Genomic DNA, 22,357 nt, shown 5'->3' with positions numbered 1-22,357 from the left:
GGGATATTGAATTGGCCCAGACAAACAGCCGCAACGACCCCTGATGAGGTAACAATGAAGCGGGGTCACCAAGGTCACGACCTGTCCTCAGCCCCAGACAAGCGGCCTGTCTGGACCAACCTGGGATTAGGCCTGGCCCCAGACACTGGTCCCAGGTCAGTTTGGGATGCACGTTCCCCTGCAGCCTCAGCTAGGCTTTTAAAGGCAGAGGGTTTCTAAAAGGCGCCGAGTCTCCCGAGCACACATCTGTCGTTGCCCTACTTCACATCTTCATTAGGCAGTTTTGAGAGTGCGCGTGCATTCACAAACTGTGAGAATCAAGTGTTCCTGTACAGAATGTCCTATTCTGCCGCGCTTTTTACCATACGCTCCAGTTCAGTTTGTCAGGATGTGGGCTCAGCTAACAGCACGGTGATTTGCATGTTCCCCTGATACGTGCTCGACCGGGTATCTAATCTGAAACTGCTGACTTGTACTGGAAAGTCATGCAATGGGACTTGGGAGGATAAGGAGCGTTTCCGTTATAGTAAAAAAATAAAATAAAATTTGGTGCGCGGACATGATTTGCATTAACGGTAGGCCTTCTCCTCGGCTCATTCACTCTCACGTGCGCTAGCGCTGCCCCTGGGTGGCCCAGGTGGTGCTGCACCTGTTCTTGTGAGAAACGCTGTCCGCCGGAACACCTCCGGGTACAAACCTGGCATCCTCCCTAACATCATGTTCATCACTCACGCACCGCAGTGTTTTTTTTTTTTTGTTTGTTTTTTTTCTTTTGTTTTTCATTGAGGTTGACAGCAGCAGGAACGGTCACTGCTTGAGCAGCTTATTCGATTGCTACATAGTCATTATACAACTTGTGCATCTCTGCCACTTGTCCCTGTGTTATTTAGTGCTATTTAAGGATTAAAATATTCAGTTGATTCTTCTGTTTTTGATACTCACTAATCTCCTCTTTATTTTTTTTTTAGGATTTACGGAAACAGGTTGCACCTTTGCTTAAGAGCTTCCAAGGAGAGGTGAGTGGATTATTTTTGGAAATTATTATTGACACAGCGATATCCATAACATGCTCCAAGCAAAGTAATCAAATAATGCATTTTATGAAGCCTGTTTGACATTCATTAACTGCTAACTTGCTTCCTCTCGCAGTGCCTTTTTTTCTTTTTCTTTTTTTAACTTTTGTCTTCAATCATCATCTCTTCTCTCTCACTTCTCTCTTTCCCCTCTTCACTTCGCCATCTCCTGTTCTCTTTCTTGCCACTATCTCATTTCCCCTTCTTTCCTCTCCCTCTTTTCTTTGCTCTGCTCTGCTCTTGATTTTCTGTCCTATTCATGAAGTCCTGTTGCCCGAGGGTGTGTTTAAATTGCATCCTGCAAAAAAAAAAAAAAAAGGCACCACAAAACCCTAGCTCTAGCCAGTCACAACTCACCGAGTGCTATTTCCTCAGACTTTGTCTGCATGATTCTGTGGGGGGATATTTGTTGTTGTTTTTTCTTTTTTTTTTTCTTCAGTTGATTTGGTGAATCATGAGCCATTTTTGCTCATTGTGGCACATGCATGTTTACTTTAAGTTTGCCCAAGGTTTTTGTGTACCTTGACCAATCAAAGGTGACTTTTGTGTGTGCTATATCATACCCCTGCTGTTCCCCCCCCCCCCCCCCCCCCTCTATCCTCCTCCTCCGTCATTTTGGCCCATTTCCATCGTGGCTCCTCCTCACTGGCAGCCATGCATTTCCAGTTCGCTCCCATATGTGAAAGTCAGTGGGTAGGAGTGGAAGCGGCTGGTTTAGACTGGGGCGTTATTTGGGGTTGGAGTGGGTGGACATTCAGCAGAATCTTTTCTCTAACACACACACATACACACACACTCTCACACACAGAGAAAGAAAATCATCTCAATAGATAGTGACAGGGCTGCTTTGCTACTGGCCATAGAGTGCTACAGTTTAACACTGGGTTAGTTTCCATATTCTTGTGTTAGAGCAACAACCACAGCCAGTGGTTATGTAAAAATGCTGTAATTTATAGTGGTTCTTCCATGTTCTGCTGATGATCCACAGTCTATTTAGAGAATAGAAACAGCAGCGGTATAATTGGGGCTTTGTCAGCTGTTTCCACAATCCTCATGTTGACACACCTCGACGGCGTGCACACCAGAACACGCTGAGACGCGTAGTGGGTGGTCGCGGAACTGAGAAGGACATTATCTTATGATTATTGAGATAATACTGTACACCCGCGCCAGTCTTAGAGCAGCCCATCAATCAGTCGCCTATTCTGCACGCTTGCATGCCACGACATGAGTTGCTCTGAGAATGTGTAATTTTAGCCCGTCTTTGTTTGCTTACCCCTCAATGCTTTGATCAAGGACAAGACAGCACCAGAAGCCAGAAGGTCTTGTCGAAATCCCACAGTAACTCATCCTTAAGCATTTTACCCAGGAGGGTGAATCTTTACTAAGTGAATGTAGAACTCAGACAGAACAATAAAAAGTTTTAGCCCAGGAACTTGGAGGTCTTGATACTCTGTTTAATCTTTGTCATTGAAAGGTGGATGCCCTCGGGTCATAATTATTACCAATAACAGTAGTGTTTCCACAAGGCCTCAGTTTGGTAAACGGGTTATGTGTGTTTGTGTGTGTGTGTTGCATACTCAGTGTTCCTTGTTGGTCCATCGATCAGATAAGCTTTTCCATTATCCAAGGCTTCAGTCTCTGCTTCCCATAGCCTCCCCTTATCAGACTCCACTGGGGCCACACACACACACACACACACACACACACACACACACACACACACAGATATATATGTATACACACACAGGTCAGCCCGATGCCCTTCACACACTACGGGTTAGATAGGGGAGCAAGGTGGTGCTGAGTGATGGTGGCACAAGGTGCTGACGTATGTACGTATGTGTTTGTGTGCGTGGACTTGTCAGGGATACCTTTTTGCAATTGCAAGCACTTCTCATCAGTAACCTACTGATACTGGTGAGGTATCATTTGTGTCACTTCATTTGTTTTGCTTGGTGTGTGTGGGATGGGGGCAGGGGAGCATGTAATAGCAGATGTCATTGGGATTGGTTGAAAGAGCTGCAGTTTGGAACAGCAGGGTTGTATTTGCAAATCCTGGGTGGTCTTCTAATGGCTCTGGTCCTGCAGTTAACCTGCCTCTAACTGTAGGGTGTGTCCTACATTAAATGTCTATTTCCTGCCTCCCATGTTGGGCTATATAAAGCTAGTGTACCACTGACCTTGGCCCAGTCATTGTACAGTCACGCAGCTGGCTTCCTTCGGTGCCATTGGCAGATAATTTATTTTTTTCTGTGTGTGTGTGATGGTTTTTGTATGTTTCTTTTTTATGATGAGATTGTGTGGCATGACTTTAAGTCTCTGATCACATTCCCTTATATATACAAACACACACACAGACGTGTGCACGGACATTTCGACAGGTTTGATGTTGGTGTGTGTGAGAAAGGTATTAGTGCTCTGTATCTGTAATCTCCCATTAGCGGCCATGCATTTGAGGATTCTGATCGCTCAGTGTCACACAGCACACGAAGAAGGGTAAAGTACACGATGCAGCATGATGTGAGAATGAGAGATATTAGTATTGGAGAGAGAGGGAGGAGGGAGATTGCAGGAGCATGCAAGAGAGACTCAAGTGTGACAGAGAAACATGTGAGAAAGGCTAACAGTGGAAAAAACAAATTGAGGAAAAGAAAAGACTGAGTCAGAGAACATGGAAGTGACAAGAGAGAGAATTTGTGAGAGAGACGGGGAGAAAGACACAGAGAAATGAAAAAAAGAGGGAGGGGTGGGGTGCTGGCACCAGCCTACTCAGGGCCAGATGTTTTGCGGCTAAAAAACTAGAGATGAATCAAAGCCATGTGAAGAGATTTATTAGGTTCCCATAGGAGCCCAGGCAGTATTACATGTAGCCCGCTCTGTTTACAGTGGCAAGAACCCCTAAACCACCCATCAACTACACTACTGGCTTGGCTGGGAATGTGAAGACTTTATATTTGGACTTATATAGGCTTTTGTCTTTATTCCTTTTCTCTCAGTGAATGTGCTGGAGGAGTTGGAAGAGAAACACAGGCTGTTTAGTCTGAGTGCGTGAGCCAGAGTAGTCAGCTGTAGCTCTGCCCAGTACAGTAGCACCATCTGAATGTCTTTATTTGGCATCTGTTTCCCTCGATTTAGACTTGATTTCAGATGCATTTCGCCTACTCTGTCTGCTTCTCATATTGAAGTGTGACACAGAGACTATGGCAGAGCTCGTTGCCTCATGTTTCAGCATTGACAACAGCGTAAAAGTTCCCCTCTCCAGTATGATTTTAGAATTAATCTCTTATAGATCCAATCTAATGCTGTCCGTTTCAATAATATCGGTGATGGAATGCATGCCGTGCCCTCTTGTGTTAATGGCTGCATCAGTAATGGATCCACACTGTATTGCTGCTAAGAGCTGACTGAATAATCTGCCCCTGCTGTGGCTGGAAAGACTGAGCCAGCTGTTTAATGATGTCAGTGTGCTGGAGGGGAAACAAACACACACATTTGCACACAGGCTCGCCATCTCTCACACACACACACACACACACACACACACACACACACACACACACACACACACACACACACACAACAGACTGAAGGACTTAGGCACACTCACTCGAGGACAGACGGATAGACGAACACACGTACACAGCAAACGAAACGCATCCGTCATCGGCTGAACAGCTGAACTGACTTCACGGGAAGGAAACACCAACGTGGCCGCTGTCATGACGGCCCCGATCTCATGCAACATACCAAGGCATAGTGAGGATAGACAGATATGTAGACGGCTCTCACCGTTAAATTAATGTGCCTGCTTTTGGAGTGTATGGTAACTGACGTTTAACAATTACGTTTTATTTTTCCTCCTTGCAGATCGATGCCTTGAGTAAGAGGAGTAAAGAAGCAGAGGCCGCCTTCTTGAACGTGTACAAAAAAATAATCGATGTCCCAGGTAAGACTGCTCTTAGTGATGATACAAGTGTGTTTGTGTAGACTCCTCCCTAGTCCGGAATTGCAATCAGGGAGACCTTCCCTCATCCGTGCAGACAGCAGCAACAGGGAAAAACGCAGAAAACGTGTGACACCGTCCCTCTGGTGCTGCTTCACTGTTCATCCAGGCGTGTGCGACGCCTTAATATGTCCCCAGGAGACCTCATCCCCATTGGTATAGCCGTTATAGGGTCTTAACAGAAGGTGCGTCCTGATACGGATGACAAGCGTGCCCACAATTGGCCGCGGCAAAGTGTGCACATACACGAGCGGTCGCATCCAGCAGCACTGAGGCTGAGGGAGGGCCGCGCGGCACCGAGAGCTGCAGAACACACAGCCACAGTGCTGCTGGTAGGAGACTTTCAGCTGCTCGGGAGCCCTGAAGGGGCCGCGTATGCAGGAATGAAAGAGTTGAGTTCATCTATAGCGTAAGGAGGTCATCATATTCCCACATGGATAGACCTACAGTAATATCTTTGGATTGTACTGCTCCCAATAAGTCAGCGCCAGCTCTGACGGGGCTATTCTTAACTTGCAGCGAGACAATGATGTAATGCCTGATGCATACACGCACACAGACACAGACCGGCCTGACTAATGCAGCAGTCTTGAAAGAGGAAACAGTGTGTTTTGTTCTGTCTTCTATCAGCTGAAGGCCTGGTTAGTCAGCCCAGTGTGCTCTGGTTTAGATTAAAGGTGTCTGGCGAGAGCGTTCAGCACCAGTGGCCCACCAGTCAAACTGCTTTTAACAGGCTGTACAGTTGATTTGAAGCGGGGGGGTCCAAGTGAAGGACACAGGTTTGATAAGAGGGAGAGAAAGTTGATTTTTCAAGGGCACAGAGGCAGATAGGAGTCCAAATTCAGGGCGTACAGTTATGTTAGTGAGTGTTTGTACTTGTGTGTATTTTTTTTTGTGAGACTTTGGAAGCAAACGCATGTGTTTATGTGAAGAGGTGTGTGCGTGCGTGTGTGTGTCAGAGCCAAGCCCTGCATGGTGTGTCACCTTGACAGCACAAAATCAGCATGAAATTCCCCAATCGTTCTCTGCTGATCTCTCATTAGCATAGTTAAGATATCTAACTGCGTCAGACATGAGACACACACACAAACGCGCGCGCACACACACAGCCCTTACCCCCAGCTGTAAGCTGTCAGTTCCTCTTATCTGTACAACACACACTCATAAACACGCACACACAAACACACACACATAAACTGCTCTTTTAGCTGGCATGCTGATGAGCGTCGCCTGCGTCTCTTGGCTGCCTGTCACCAGTCTGCCACCCATGAGCACCAATCAGATGTGATTGGCCTGACTGACAGGCCTCTCTTCATCACACTGACAGTTAACCCTGCTGTGTGTTCAGAGATGTTGGTAAAATGCCTCCAGAAAGTTGCCTTTCTTCCTTCTGTCTCTGTTTCTTTAATCTCGTATTTACCTTTTCTCATTGCCTGTTTTTACAGCTCCGCTTTGTCCATCTGTCTGCTCCCATGTTTTTCTTCTTTCTCGCTTTCAAGCGGCATCATAGCGAAACATTTTAACTGATCATAGCCCAGTAATCTCTCCTGTTAATTTGTCTCTTCTATGTTACTGTGTGCCTCTACTTATCCGGTTCTCCCGCTGCGCCAACAGTTGACGCATTATGTTTTTTTCCCGCATACAGAAACCAAAGTTAATCTCCTAACTCAACAATGGTCGCTTGATACAAAGACTGATAGTCTATCGTTCAATAGACTTTATGGATAAAGTTTTGTTAGGAAAGAATGGGTAAACCAACAGTGACTTATAAGTACGAAGTTTGATCTGTTCTTTTCTAATCACCGAAGTGCTCTGATGTTATAAGAGCCTGATGACTTTCTTTTTAGGTCATTATCAGTAAGTGAGAATAATGTATTTAAGTGTGGCCGTGAGAAGCCAGTGATGAAGACGCATCAAGGTTAAGCTGCTTTACTCTATAGCAGGAGCATTAAACATAAGGCCCGGGGGCTTGAATCGGCCCGACGAACACTTGAATCCGGCCTTTAAACTGTATTTTCACAAGTTTTTAAGATTTTCCTGTTGATAAAGACTGCCTACCCCCAGTGCAATTCATACTACACCAAAGTAATTGAATGACAGGAAAGCACTTGCTTTTCAGCCACTAGTGAGTCTACAGTAAATTAACAAAAACTTTATATTTTATAATTACAGGACAATCTGTGCAATGAACTATCATGACTCTTTCTGTAATTTTACACATTTATCATGCAGTTCCACCTAAGATCAAACTGGGCTGTGTGTGACCCACGATGTTAAATGAGTTGGACATCCCTACTCTAAAGTATTGAACCTTCTATCATGGAGAGTAGTTTGAAAACAGGTTTATTATAAATAACTAACATTAAATAGAATTTACTGCCACATTATTATTTCTAAAAGTAAAGCCAAGCTCTGATTTGAAGATGTCAGACTGTTCTCCCCTCATCGCAGTATGACTGGTAATTGCGATATGTTTTGGTTTCTGCTCTAACCACTAATCCTCCAAAGGGGGATCAGAGGTCAGGGTCGGCTCCAGAACAGTTGTCCTGGAGCTGCTAGAGATTCATTGCCTTGCCCAAGGACTCTTCACCAGGGCAAGCTCTCCCTCTCTCTCACAGGGCCATGAATGTAGTTATTCCTAGCTCACTACACCACCTTGCCGCCCTTGCTTGTCTGATCTGCTTTACAGTGTGTTAACATGGTGTGTGTTTTCTCTACCAGATCCTGTACCTGTGTTGGAGCTGGCTCAGCAGCTGCAGCTGAAGCTCCAGAGGATGCACGACATTGAGACAGAGAACACCAAACTTCGAGAGACACTGGAGGACTACAACAAAGAGTTTGCAGAGGTTAAAAACCAAGGTTAGAGACGGATGCGTGCGCAGGCACACATTATGGGATTTTCCCGACTTTGACAGAAGTAGATGTAGACCATACAATTAACTAGTTAATACTTATCAAAATTTCACATTCCGGTGTTTTATGTTGACGCTCGTTTGTGAAAAAAACAGACACTAATGCCAGTGAGTCCAGATCTTCACTCCATGTCATTTCCTTTTCCCTACACTTCTGGTCTCTTTACACTTGTGCTATCCATCCCTCTTCCCAGCAACCTAAAAATAAACTTTAAAAAAATTAAATGAGAAGAGAACTTGTGTAACCTGGGTTTTAGTGAAAAGCTTTTGTAAAGCTGTTGTAGAGCGATTCTTTTTTTCTTCTTCTTCTTCTTCTTCTTCTTCTTCTTCTTCTTCTTCTTCCAAAAGAAAAAAAAAAAAAAAAAAAGGATGTTAACTAAATTAAAAACAATATGCCCAGCTGGACCTACAGTGGACCAGTCATCCTGTCCTGGATTGCATCTAATTGCAGTAACAGGAGGGTCTGGTTGGAGCAGAATACGGACTCACTGAGTCACCTGCTGCAGATTTGCTGTGGTAGTTGAAGTCTAGGAGAGACTTGTTGGAGTAGCAGCTAAAGTGATATCCAGGAGGGCCACTACAGCAGCCCTGTAGATAGGAAGTGTTGGAGTACAGCTGGTTAGCAGCAACTGAACATTGAAAATATAACTGAGGAGACTATCCACTGAGTTGTTTTCTTTCTCTAATGGATTAAAAAAGAAAACATTGCTAAATTGAATCGGCAGATACACTTTGGTGGCCTTGTTGTCAAGTCTGTGTGTGAAAAGTGTAGTGGAAAATTTTGTCCTGCTTGTGTATGAAAAGGTAGTTTTAGTTCATTAAAAAAACGAGCAGTATGTGAAGCAAGATGAACACAACATTTTCAGTTTCTGGACATATTTTCGGTTTAGCTTATAGCTCTCTCGAAAGTGGAAATGTCTTAAAGTTCAGGGGACTAAAGGTGAGAAAGTCTCTACTCTTGCTTCAGAATTCTTTCCTGCGTGTGTGCGTGGACTGCCTTGTTTGTGCAGCTTTACTTGAAATCTGTCCTCATCATTGCGGGTTTATACCTCTTTGACATACATTGAGATATGTGGGAAAAAAAAATCCTAAACACTAAAATGTCCACAGGTTTACGTTTAAAAAGTTTCCCGTGAGGATGAAAAAGACGTGACAGAGTTGGAGGAATGTAAAAAAAAATAAATAAAAATGCAATGATCTACATCCGCTTAAAGATGGAGAAACTGACAACAGCGGGGAGAGATGAGTGAGAAGCGGTAATAAAAAGTGGTGTAATTTCAGTCGAAAAGGAGGAGTGAGCGAGCGAACGGGGGAATGTTTTGGAATCCCCCTTTCCTCAGTGAGAGTTAATTGGAACAGCTCGATAGCGGCAGGGTTCCATTCTGCCATTGATTTTCCTGTTCCCTCATCCTTTATCCCTCCTTCCCGCCTCAATAGATGGGGGATATTTAAACCCCAAAACACACTGTGGAACTCCCACTCCTGTTAAACACACACGCGGATCCGCCCGCACACTCTCTCTCACACACATTCACACACATACACACACACAGAGTGCAGGGGCCATTGATCCCCGCAACCTAAATGTTTAAAGTTCAGTTAAGCAGTTAAGGGGTAAGAGGGCTCTGAGGGGACTCTCCTCTATTGATTATGTGTCAGAGCAGTGAGACTGGAGTTTAAATCACACGCACACACACACAAAGTGCTAAGAGCCCTCAGTCAAAGGTAGCGAGCAGCAATGCGTTATATCATTGTCTCACTCACTTATATCTTTCTCTGAGAAACACACACACACATAGGGAGGACTATTTATTACTCCAGTTATGTGTTAGATTTATTTCAGGCTGCCCCATACAGCGCTCAGCCGGCAGCAGGTTATGGGGTTTCGGTACTAATGCAGTCCTAATGAATGCAGCATATCTGCTCTTAGTGATAGTTGAATATTCTACGGCAGCTGCGGATTCAAAGATTGATTGATTGGTAATTTATTTCAACATGTGAACAATATACAACTACATTTAGAAAAGAAATGAGAGAAAAAAAAAATATACTATACAAATTACATACAAACCGGGGCCATGGGGGCCAAGGTCTTCATCTGTGCTCACAGAGGAAGAATGCAGGATGTGAAATGCTGCTTCTTAGGCAAAGGTCAAACACCTCGCTAAAAACATCGTCACTGCTATTTTATATCAGATATATAGAAAAGTGCCATAGTTTGCTGTCTGTGTTTTCTATCTAGATCACTCACGTTTCTGACTTCTTTTCTCTCGGTGCTCGCCTCTTTGCTCTAATCTCTTCCACAGAGGTGACCATTAAGGCCTTGAAGGAGAAGATTCGCGAGTACGAGCAGTCTCTGAAGAATCAAGCCGAGAACCTGGCCCAAGAGAAGCAGCTCCAGCTACACAACGACTATGCAGAGAAGGAGAGGTAAAAGTTGCACATGTTTATGTGCGTATGTGCGCTGCTGCAGCTGTGTTTAAAGTAATAACCTCTGCATTATTTTGCAGTTTGAATGCTTTGGGTCATTGTGCCCTCAGGCAGAACTGCTGATTCTTATCTTTGAATGATAGGTTTAAGATTTCAGACTTTATTTAGCAGGGCTCTCTGTTCACAACTTACTAATTCCTACTTAAGCAAATCTCCAAGGGCTCTTTTCTTTTTTTTTCTTTTCTCTTTTTTCAGTAGTTATCAGTCTAATCGACAAATTGTTGCTTATTGCTTTCCTCCTGCGCACAAATGTAGGAATGGAGATAACTTGCATAAAAGACAATGCCAGCATTTTTGTCATGTGGGCGCTTGCCATTCTCGCTTTGATGGGAATCGACACCATCCACTCCCATTTTCTGTTTACCAAGATACTTTTCAGCCGTTATGTTGGATATTTTGCTGCCATGGGCCTCTGCTGTGCAAAAATATGCTTTGCTGATAAAGACTACTTTATTTCAATACAATGGTTTTTTTTTTTTTGTTAAAGTGTGTAATTTTCAGGTGTACAGGAAGACGGGGGCAGTAATAAGCTCAAAAAATGCTTCCGGATGCTTTAGGGACATTTAAAAAAAACTGCTTAGTGAGGCTAAAATGCTTTAATACTGCCATTTTCCAGAAAAGGGCCAATTTGGCCTAAAGTATAATGGACTTGAGGCAGGAATATTGTTTCACGTAACAACTAACTCAGGCTCCTTTGCTTCTACATTGGATCCCAAAAAACAGTAACTAGTTTAAGCTATCTTGTGATCCCATATTAACTTGGATAATGTGTGCTCTTATTTTGAAGTAATCAAATCAAATAAAAAAGAGATGTGCAGACATCTGAGTGATGAGGCTTCATGTGATTAGCCGCTGCAGCCTCGGGGCTTAAAGACGCAGCATATTTTCACTGAGGGAGAACAAGAGCTAAAAAAGCTCTGATGGATGCGTCAGACCTGAACGTTTTTATCAGCAATGAAATGAAAGTTTGAGACCGACAGAATTAACAGATTAAATTCAGCGTGTCACAAGTGCTCAGCTGCACAGTATGGAGTTCCTCTTCAAGCATGTTAATATGCAGTTTTACTACTAAATCGCACTCTCACCATGCAGATTTAGTAATGATATACTGACTCCAAACAGTCTCCGCTGTAATTCTAAGCGAATGAGACCCGATGCACTGAACGCTATGGATTTTCTCCAAGCTACAAGCTGCTTGCAGTCTTTAAAACACCATCCCTCTGATGAAAGTCCTCATTTCAAGTTGACGTATACAGTTTACTAATATGAAATGGACTTTACAAAGCACGTTTTCCTCCTGTCAGTCATCTCGTTTGTTTGACGAAGCTGTATTAAAGCTCACTGTCCCTTTCATACGTACAGTAGAAGATCAATTGTCCAATTGTATTTCCTGTACGTCAGTGTTTTATGGGCCCCTTCCTGTCTGCAGTGAGCTGACTTCCTGTGTCTGAGAGAGAAGGGGGGGGGAGTAAATGGATGGCACCTCCGATGCATTTCATCCTGCAAGGAATGAGCGAAGGGTAGAGAGAGTGAGGGAGATGAAAGGATGAAGTAGAGGGCAGAAAAATAGAGATGACAGGAGAGACAGATTGGCGGGGAAGGGGGGCATCAAAGAGTGCCATAAAGACCATCTTTGTGCTAGATTATTGATGTTTTTACACGCAGTGGCAATTTCTCAGCAGAGCCCAACTTTTTATATGCTAAGAATGAATCTATTTTATCCTTGTGGTTTCTGTCGCCCCCTCCCCCCTCTCCCTTAGTCAAGCCTCGCGCACTCTCTCTCTCTCTCTCTCCCCCCTGGGTGCAGTGTGCCCCAGTGGCCAGACATTCCTGCCTAATAGGGCTGCTTAATGAGGAGTGGGTTGTGTTGGGAGGATTTTAGGGTGGAAAACACTTCAGAAATGGTGGGAAAATAGAGAATAGTCGCAGTTGCCACAAAGTGTGAGCTCAGAATTTACTGACTCAGTATCTCTTGACTGACTGTGACTTTCTGCTACCTGGTCTCTTGTAGGAAACTCCAGGAGAGCCAGGACTCCATGTCCTCAAGGTTGGAGGAGGCCGAACAGAAAGCCCGGTCCCTACAGACAGGTACCAGCCTACGCAGCCTGTACACACCTGGGGATTGTTTACCCACCTTTAGATAAAGTGCTCTTATCACTGAAAGTGTAGTTGGGCTGGCTATTAAGCCTTTGAAAACTTCTTAAAGGGGACTTATTATATTAATCTCCAGTTCCATATTTTTATCCCTGTACTTTTGTAGAGTAGCTTTGTATGATTTAAAAGTTCAGCGTCATCTTTGTTTACCTTAAACCCGTGAAGCCCTGTATTCTGCTGTCCTGAAACAAGCTGTTTTAGCTCCCTTCCACCTCCCTTTAATCCAGCTTTCTTCAGACTGACAAATAGAAGGGTTGAAACATCAGGTGGGTGGAGCGTCTGTGCTCCCAGGCAAAGCTGCGTTCCCGAGATGACCATATAAGGATATCCCCTCTCAGTGATATCATGCAGATCCCAAAGTAGAAAAAAAGAATATATTTAACCGGAGCTTTGGGCTCATAGGGGTTACATCCACATACACCGACCATATTACTTAAAACTTGTCATTTGTAATGTGATCATCCACCTTTGTGTGACAGAAAAAAGGAAATCATAATAGATTCCCTCTATTCCTCTCTATTTCTCAATAAATGTTCACCCATCGTGAAAATGAGTTTAAAAAAAAAACAGCTACTGGTGATTATTATGTTTAACACTCATAGTTAATCTGACACATCTGGACTAGGTGTCTGCGAGGCCTGGAGATCTAAGAAAATCTCAGCTGTCATCACTGAGAAACAGAAATGCCAAAGTTTCTCGTGTGAAATAAGACTTTAGTAGTAAGAAGCTGTCAAAGATAATGTTTACACCTTTAATGCTCTTTTAAAAAGTATCGCTCATGTCTGGATCTGCTTCTTCAGCTCACTTTGCACCAGGAAAACCCTTAACTGTCTCTCACCGTCTTTTGCAGCACTTGAAACAACTCAGGCCGAGCTCTTTGATTTGAAGACAAAGTATGACGAGGAATCCACAGCAAAGTACGTGCCTCACTGATCTATGTGTGTTTGCGGGTGACTTCTCCCCTCTGGCTCCTCCATACTCTCCTCCTGACATAATCATCCTGTTTAGTGAATCTCCTTGCATGGAAACTCCCCCTTCTCTCCCTAACAGCTGGATTTTCTCCCACAACAGCCAGCAGCCTCCAAATCCCGGCATTACCCATGCACTGTAAATACTGAAAGGGATTGTAATGTATTCTGCAGCCAAACTAAAACATCAAAATAGAGTTTGTTTTGTGCGCGCGGATGTGTGTGTGGTTTTGTTTAATCCATTAAGACCTGATATGTACGTATAAGTCTTATATAGGCGCCTGATGTCTTAATGGGGTAAAGAGCTTTCAGATTTCATCAGAGACTTGATAGAGAGGTGCCAGATTGAAAGCTACATGTGTTTTCTAATAGGACCTGTAAGATGAGATGGCTTCAGTCGAGCTTTGGGCATCTATCATTATTGATCTTATAGTAGTGTTGAGGATGAGAACAGAAGCTTTTCCATGTCAGCACTCCGCACTGTGAAGTGGCACTTTATGACATTCACACTCCTCGTTCCCTCTGGGTTAGCAGCAGGACCCAGAACCTCGTGAGCACCAGAATCGCATACGCAAAGCTGAAAAATTACATTTCCGGGGAAGGGGGGGATCACCCTGCCTTGGCTGAAATATGAGCTCTTTTGGCTAAATCCAGGGACTGATAATAAAATGGTCAAGGGCATCCTGTGTTCATACACAAAGTACGGGAGAGTATCAACTTGGCTTTTAAGGCCACCCCACCACCACCACCATCGCCACCCCATCCCATTTACCTGGCCCCAAACTCACTGTGCCTCTCCACTAACAGAGTTGTTAAATTGATTGGCTGTTAAAAACAAATCGATCCCTCTTCTGTCTTCCTCACAATTTTTTTTTTTCTCCCTGTTTTTTTCCTTTTTTCCCTCTTACCTCGCTCACTCGCACACTTTGTCGTTTGTCTCCTGCATTAGGTGTTTGGTTTTTTTTTAGTGTGAGAGGAAAGACCACAGGACGAAATTGCACACGGTGTAATAGCACTAATCAATATGTTTCATAGTCTATCAGAAGGCCCTCCCTCCCCCCGTCCCCTTTCCTGCACTTCTTCTTTTTTTTTTTTTTCTTCCTACATTTCTTTACGCTTTCTTTTGGCGTCCTTGTCTCTTCGTTTTATGTCAGAAGAAAACACTTTTTGAAAAGACACTTATAGTAGGTCCCATTTGCTTACAGAAGCTAATAAACACATGCCCACCCACATAAATACACACACACACACACACACACGTACAAGTATACACTCACTCATTCGCTCACTCACTCGTGAGCCCGAGGCAGTCAGGGTCCTTGACTATGTGGCGTGCTGTGATCTGAAATTTTAATGCAACGCTTTAAAGCACACACAAACCCTCTCTAACCCTGCACCCTCCCAGTCCTTGGAGTCCTTCCCCCGTTTACTGCTTGGCTGAGCAAATCGCCAGTGTTTGGCTGAACACAACTTTTAACCCTTTAACTGCATACATTTTGGCACTGCGAAACACAAACGCATACATACATATCATGCGCTTCTCTCCTCACAAGCGCACAGACACGTGCGGGTACACACACACAAACGCGCACACACGCACACACTCGCTCTGAACTTTTCACTAAGGAGGACATTGCGTGACAAATCCCCCCCATCCTCTCGCTGCATTTGGGTAATCTGCCTTTTAAAATAAGCACTAACACACTCTCACAAACACCCATGGACGTACACAAACACACTCCCTGAGAATTTGGTCGATGTTTGCAGCGCCCGGAGAGTCTCAGCTTCAGCGGGAGGCGGGCCTGCAGATGTAGCGTAGCCCCCCCTCTCTGTGTCGACGCTGTGAGGGTCTGGCTTGGCCGCATTTTACCCGTTTAGTCCCTGTTAAAGATTAATGATATATTGATCTCCAGCCCCACAGGATGCTTTGTGTGTGTATGTGTGTGTGAGTGTGTGAGCTGAGTGTGCGGAGACTCCTCTGTATGTTTGCGCATAGCTTTATCTGCATGTAGGAGGCTTTGATAACATTTTGGTTAAAATCCATTTAATTGCCGATAATTAGGCACCGGTCAATAGGGCTTTCTTTCCGGTGTCCAGCCCAAGCACACAACAACACAAAATGGCGCACAACATACACACAGACACGGTCTCACAGCTAGCTTCTTTTTAAGCCTCCTTGAAATCCCCAAGGTAACACGCTGTGAAAACGCAATGTGGAGAAAGCCAAGGAAAGAAAAGGAATGGAGTGATGAAAGCTGGAGGGCAAAAAGCGAGCCAGGGGCCGGAGGCATCAGCGAGGAAGAGGGGATAAGAGAGCGATAGAGGAGGGAAATGAAAATCTAAATCAGGGGAATATCCTGCTGGCACCGAGGACAGAGGCCGAGGAAGAGAGGGCGAAAGATGAGAGAGGGGAGGTGGAAGGAAGAAAAAGATGAAAGGAGGGGGTGAAAAAAGTGGAGGGCGATGGGAAGGCAACGGTTGAGGGGGAAAGGATGGCGGCAGGCAAAGGGTGGAAAAGAAAAGGAGCGCTTGAGTGAGGAGCAAGAGAGAAGATGATAGGAGATGAAAAGGCCTGTCTGAGATGGAGGAAGTACAGTAGGGCCTCAGAGGCTCTGGGCTTGTTTCAGAAGTCCTATAGTACTCACTGATGTCACTGGGTGCACCCATTGGCTTTCATGGTACAAAAGAGTGTGTGCAAGTGTGTTTGAGTGTGCGCTGATTGTGTGCGTTTTCCATTTTGGCTGTGTATCTACTCTATAGCTCCTCCCTGTGGCTGCTGTATGGTGTTTTATAGATAAGTTTGGGTGCTATAAAATCAGACTTTATCATCACGAAGGACCCACCCCCCCTTTTACTCTCCAGTGTTTGATGAAGTCATTCCAGCGGGTGCATTGGCGGGCCACGGACAGTTCCTGCCCTGCCCAGCGACTGACTGACTGACTGACTGTATCAGGATATGCAGAAAATCCCTTCCCTGTGATCTGCTTTGGCCCTCAGCCTCTAGCTTTGCCTTTTATAATTCCCAAATACAGCCAAATCCAAAGGTTATTTAAGAAGACTTTGTGCATCTGTACTTTGATTAAATGATCACATTTGGAGCAGGAGCGGTGGTGTATTTGGGTTGCATTACTACCCATAAACGCTCTCCATTACAAGCTTTTCTAGCTTGTTGGCTCTCTGACCTTAACATTTGTGTGCGCGGGTGCGCGATTTGAGTGCGCTTGCGGGTCCTGCACACTATAGCTTAAGACGGGATAAAAGCTGTTGAGGTAGTGTACTATTATGTTGCTTAAATACATACTAGATCCTTTTAACTGTTAGGGAAAGAATAAAAGCGGAGAGTGAAAAGCTCTCCCACCCACATCTGATTCTTTTTGCTGCATTGCCTGTGGCACAATGTTGACCTAATATCAACTGTGTCTGTTTTGTTAAACACATTCAAATCAGTAGTACTCAAGCCTATGGGACATAACACTGTTTCTCATACTGTGACACACAAATACAAAAGCTGCGTGGGCTACTGGGTTCACTATCAAAAGATTGCAATAAAATCAAAAGGTCTTAATGGACGCGCAGTGCACATATGCGCCTCACGCCTTTCCACTCGGTGCCACTCGCGTATTCTTATCAGCGAGGAATGTCTTAAATAAACACGCACGCATTTATGCCATGTCGTTGCATTGCGTTATAGACCATCGGTGAGGTCACTATTTCCAAAGCCTCCTCGTGCTGGGAAACATATTCACGCATGTTGAAAACTCAAAAACAGAAAGGCAATTGTAGTTTAACTCAAAGTTAAAGTCGTCATTACGAAATATTAACATTCGCTGTGCTTCTGTATTCTTCAGTTCCCGCTCATTGTTCACAGAAAAGTGCCAGGTATCCACGTCTCTCACGATGGAGGGATTATTTAAAATATTTTTCCCAAAGTCCAATGAGAGGTGGTATTACGGGGATGTATTCTTGCTGTTTGACCTCTAGCAAGTGAGAGGTGAACCATGGCCTCCATCCAGACCATTAGTCAGACACAATCACACAGCTTCATAGCAGATTAGTCTGCTGTATTAGGACTTAGAGCTCTATTAATGTAATCCCTCTGTTTTAGTGTGGCCTGGGTTTAGGGGCTTACATGTGCACACCCACACTCATAGACACACACACATTTAAATACATGTATGCACGCACATATACAAGCTGTTTGGGTTATGGAGTTCACAATCAATGGATTAAGGTGAAATTTAGACAGTAGCTTAATGGACACCGTACCGGGATGCTCTAAATCTGTGCACCTCTCTTTCTGCGAGTCGTCATCATTCATTTATCCATATTTGGTTTTTTGTTTTTTTTTATATCCTCTGTGCATTTATCTGAAGTAACAACACATGTTTTTCTGTCTCTTAGGGCGGATGAGATTGAGATCTTGATGACAGACCTGGAAAGAGCCAATCAGGTAGCCCGCTCGGTTTAATACTGAATAGTATTTTTTTTTTTTGTTTAAGTGCAACACTGTCCAAGTTGTCTTCACAAGTTTCATTGTTAAATTGTAGACCAAACAAATGCTGGCTGAAATTGTTGTGGAGGCAAACATGAGGTAAACCGATTTAAAACAATTTATTTTAGTGATATTTTATATTTTAGCTTCCTCTAAACAAATGTGACATGACCAAACCACCAACAAGTTTTTTATTGTGCTAACACACATCCACTGTGTGTCATTTATTTTATTGTGGACCCATTTAAAAAAAAAAGAAAAAAGAAAAGAAACTTTGTCAACAGAAAAATAGTTGATAGGGACTTTCTGTCCTTTAATTGTTTATCTCTTACTTTGCTGGGCTGATTGTGGCACCCGAGCCTTGTGTTTGACACCCCTCCATGTTAATTGCAGTGAGGTTTAGCGTTCATTTTAATTGAATTCAATGAATCGCATACAAAGTCCTGCATGGCCAGGCTCCTGCTTTTTATTTTGAGTGTTTTGTGATGACAGTCGATCTCTGATTAACCGTTTACTTTAAATTGAGTCTTTGAGGTTTTTAGCAGCTGAACTTTGGATTCCTTATTGTCTCCGAAATCCTTCAGAAATCTGTGGTTTGTTTTAAATGTCTGCTAAACGGGTTAACTTTTTCTTAAATACTTGCGCTTTATTTTTACGATATTGGTCACACAAATGTTTTTATTGTTGGTGTGTTTAAGACCATATGCTTGAAATTGTGTAAGTCGGGGGCATTGAAACATATTTAATGTGTGGTTTTATCCAATATGTGAAGCACTTTGCTGTATAAATATTATTTCTAATAAGCTATTATAATAAGTACACTTGCACAGTGTGCTTTGGTTTGATTAAGGTCACAGTGGGCATAATTTTTTGGATATTATTTTGTTTTTTAAAGAAACTGTTCTTTAACCTTCATAAAGAGCATGAGGGCCTGTTGCTGAGAGAATCTCAGAAAGGTGGTTTTGGTCTTTTTTCTATTGTGGGTTTGTTGACATGAAAAATAGACCTTTAAAAATATCGAAATATTCCTGTCTATTGAGAATCCATGAGATGTGGCTTGCTTATCACTGCGAGGGTTGCTGTTTCTTTTGCTTGTTTATTACACACCTACTAAACCCATCCAGCTGAAATAAGCCCCCCGGTCTGCCCTCTGCCCTCGTGTTGTAAATATTCCTGTGGTATCTGTTAATGTCATTGTTGTTAACTTTCATTATTAGCCCAAGAGTATGATTTGTGGTTAAAGGGGTAGCATAGGCATGTAATGTTAATATTAGCCTAAAGGTTAACGCTCCGACTATAATGCCGCACACACAAACACACACTCTATTCACACTTCTGATTTGAGGTTTACAGAGGATGACAGCATGGCCTCCAGCTCAGTCACAGACTTTTTATATGCTTTTATAAGAAGAAAATGGAAAACAGGATTTTCTTTTGCAACTAGCAGTCCAACTCCCACCCAGTCAATAACAGCTCTCAATATGGTTGCAATTAGGAACACTGTGGAATCGGCTCCCTGTAACTCCTAATGATGGCAAGTTGGCCGGCGTGGTAGATGATTCCCTACTGGAGCACGGCACTTTAGCAGTAAACACCAGGCAGCGGGTGTCATCTCAATGCTCAGGAATAACTTGAGATTTTTAATTAAGGAAATGTTCGCTCTTGGTTGTCATTCTAAATTTGTACATCGCATTTCCAGCCACCCTCCACTCTGAAGTATATCATTATTTACGCTGAAAGGGGCTGACTCGCTTTCCAAATAAAAAGTGCAGTTGACTGATAGAAGATTGTGTACTGAAAAACTTGTTCAGTTTGATTGCTAGTGTTGTGCATTCAGCATTGTACTCCTCTCCTTCACAGATGTCTTTGCTGTCAATGAGCAACGGTCACCGATTTGACAGATTTTAAACAGAGTAAAAGGGGAGGGGTTTTGCATATGAACAAAAACTTTTATTCCCGCTTTCTTGGGCTCACTATTCCCATTTTGTCTGTCTCGAAGGATGTGTTAAATAGCTCTTTAATTTTTTCTCCAGGGCTAGCGGAAAAAATGAGACAGGTTGAGTAGGGAAAACGGGAAAGCGTGTACATTAAAATTAACACTGAACTCACACAGAAGTGATCTACGTTAAACTTTAGATTAATAGTGTTTTAACTGTAGGAACCTGCGACACAGGATTTTCCCTGAACGTTTCTCCTTTTCTTTTTCTTTCCAGCGAGCAGAAGCAGCTCAGAGAGAGGCAGAGTCAGTCAGAGAGCAGCTGTCCTTGAGCAACCAATCCCAGCAGCTCAGCAGCCCGGCCAAGGCTGACCCAAACACGGTAACACGTTTCACTCATTCACTGGATTGATAGGCTAAAGATCAGCTTGGCCTTTTTATGCTACACTGACAGACTGATTAATGGCTCAGTCACACTAGAGTAAAAATAGGGTGGCAACCTCTTTGCCACTAGGAAAAATAGGCGGTTGCTCAGTGATTTAAATAAATCTTTTGCAAGTCGTTGCTGGAACAAACTGATCATCCAAAGGCTGAGCATGCAACACCATCGACCTTTAGCAGACCACTTTTGATCGCAAGGCGACTGCACAGATCCCCTTGTGGGAGGCAGCCTGTCTCCAAACACACACAGTCCAGCTCGGACCGACTGCCATCACTCTGACAGATTGGTGAAGGTTTGCAAATAATTGCCATTTAATTTTTAAACACAGACAGATTGATTGCAATGTGTTGGCAGTCTGAGCGAGCATGTGCCGATAAACGCAACTCAGCTGTCCGTCTCTGCAGTTGGGAGCTTGGCTCAAGTGGTTGCCTGCTTCTGGTTATATTTCTGTATATATGTTAGGTTGTGCACATCATCATTTTTAAATCACTGTCCTGCAGCAACTATATCATTATTTGTGGAGGAACATTTTCATTTCTGTTACAAATCCATGAGGTTCTGACTGAATTCTGATTACGAGTAGATAATGTGAGTTTCGTTGTATGTAGATGCCAATAGATTTGCCACAGTTGATCACCATTATCACAAACAGATTTTATGTAATTGCCAAATCAACCCATTCAGTTACACACTGATCACAGCAAGAGTCTTTTTGCCTTTTTATTACCATCTTAATGCAAGTTGCTTTAAAGATGGCAACTGACTGCGAGTGGTGGCAGACCAGATTGCTGGTTCACTGCATTTGGTCACAGTAATTATTGCCGTGCCCTGGTCTCCCTAGTGACTATAGCTTTAAGCCTCACTTTATGGATAGACTTTAGTCACTGGTATTAAAGGTCAGATGCTGGAGTAACCAGTTAAGCTTCCTTAAGAAGTAAGATGTGATTGGTATATGGATTAACTGATTTATTGGATTTAACCAATAGCTTGCAGACATGGGACTTGGTTAGTGTACAGCTACTACTGTTCCGCCAAAGTTATCTACTTTCCTTTGGTATGAAGTGATTGTGATTGATTGCATCATCTGTGGCTATGAATCTGAAGAAGTAAGCCTTTTGACAAGATAATCAATATTGATCAGCTTTGTTTGACACAAAACATCCACTGATGAAATTATTCATTTGATAGAACTTGAGACTATATGTGGCTGGAGACTTACTCAGTTAAACTGCCTAACTTTTTGGACTTTAGGAACAGTTGGAAGAGGTGGCGTCCCATTCAAATCTGGAGGCGGAGCTCAGGGCCAAAGAAAGAGAGACTGCCCAGCTGGTGGAAGATGTGCAGAGACTGCAGGCCAGCCTGACCAAACTCCGAGAGACCACCAGCTCCCAGATCTCACAGCTGGAACAGCAGCTTAGCAGCAAATCCAAAGTTCTGAAGGTACCAACGCAACAAACATCTGATTTTGGTTGGAAGCCACTTTAACTTTTCATTTATAATGACAAGCTACGTAAGTTTTACTAACTTACGTAGCTTGTCTTTTTCCCGTTTGCTTAACCCTATTCACCAGTTTACACCCTTCGTTGTGTAGAGTTAAGTAAATAATAGAAACGCAGGATCTACTGAGATCCAAGTGTTGATTTGTATTATTGTTTTAATTGTCTTTGTTGCATCTTTGCAATATGTAGGAGCTGGAGGAGAAGCTGCAGAAGCAAGCTGACTATGAGGAGGTGAAGAAGGAGTTGAGGTGAGGAGTGAACACAGGCATTTGTGTGTCCTGTACAGATCTGTTTATTGCACGAGTCTGATGTCTTTAGACACGTGCAGTAAACAGAAGATGTGTCTCTTCATTTAATGTGGGTAACTCAATTGGGTGCCCTTACG

At 43.5% G+C, this 22,357-nt stretch overlaps 1 protein-coding gene across 4 annotated transcripts in view; it reads left to right on the top strand.

Moving 5' to 3' along the window:
• cux1a (cut-like homeobox 1a) overlaps positions 1–22,357 on the top strand; it is a 53,964-nt gene that overhangs the window by 21,018 nt on the left and 10,589 nt on the right. For 2 of the 4 annotated variants that reach the window (XM_085243514.1, XM_085243515.1), the window contains exons 3-12: positions 969–1,016; positions 4,944–5,022; positions 7,801–7,938; positions 10,298–10,421; positions 12,493–12,569; positions 13,486–13,552; positions 18,005–18,053; positions 20,309–20,413; positions 21,725–21,913; positions 22,162–22,220. In XM_085243514.1, coding sequence (XP_085099640.1) covers positions 969–1,016; positions 4,944–5,022; positions 7,801–7,938; positions 10,298–10,421; positions 12,493–12,569; positions 13,486–13,552; positions 18,005–18,053; positions 20,309–20,413; positions 21,725–21,913; positions 22,162–22,220 — 935 coding nt within the window. Of the gene's footprint in view, positions 1–968; positions 1,017–4,083; positions 4,833–4,943; positions 5,023–7,800; positions 7,939–10,297; positions 10,422–12,492; positions 12,570–13,485; positions 13,553–18,004; positions 18,054–20,308; positions 20,414–21,724; positions 21,914–22,161; positions 22,221–22,357 lie in introns of those variants that run through there. The other 2 variants (XM_085243517.1, XM_085243516.1) reach the window with 2 other exon arrangements.

The sequence above is a fragment of the Mchenga conophoros genome, linkage group LG14 (assembly GCF_057382185.1).
Source record: "Mchenga conophoros isolate Kocher_MC1m ecotype Shallow Benthic linkage group LG14, M_conophoros_male_GT1.1, whole genome shotgun sequence".
Classification (NCBI taxonomy): domain Eukaryota; kingdom Metazoa; phylum Chordata; class Actinopteri; order Cichliformes; family Cichlidae; genus Mchenga; species Mchenga conophoros.
The sequence above is the reverse complement of the archived record's forward strand: the minus strand, read 5'-3'. Positions and strand labels throughout refer to the sequence as shown.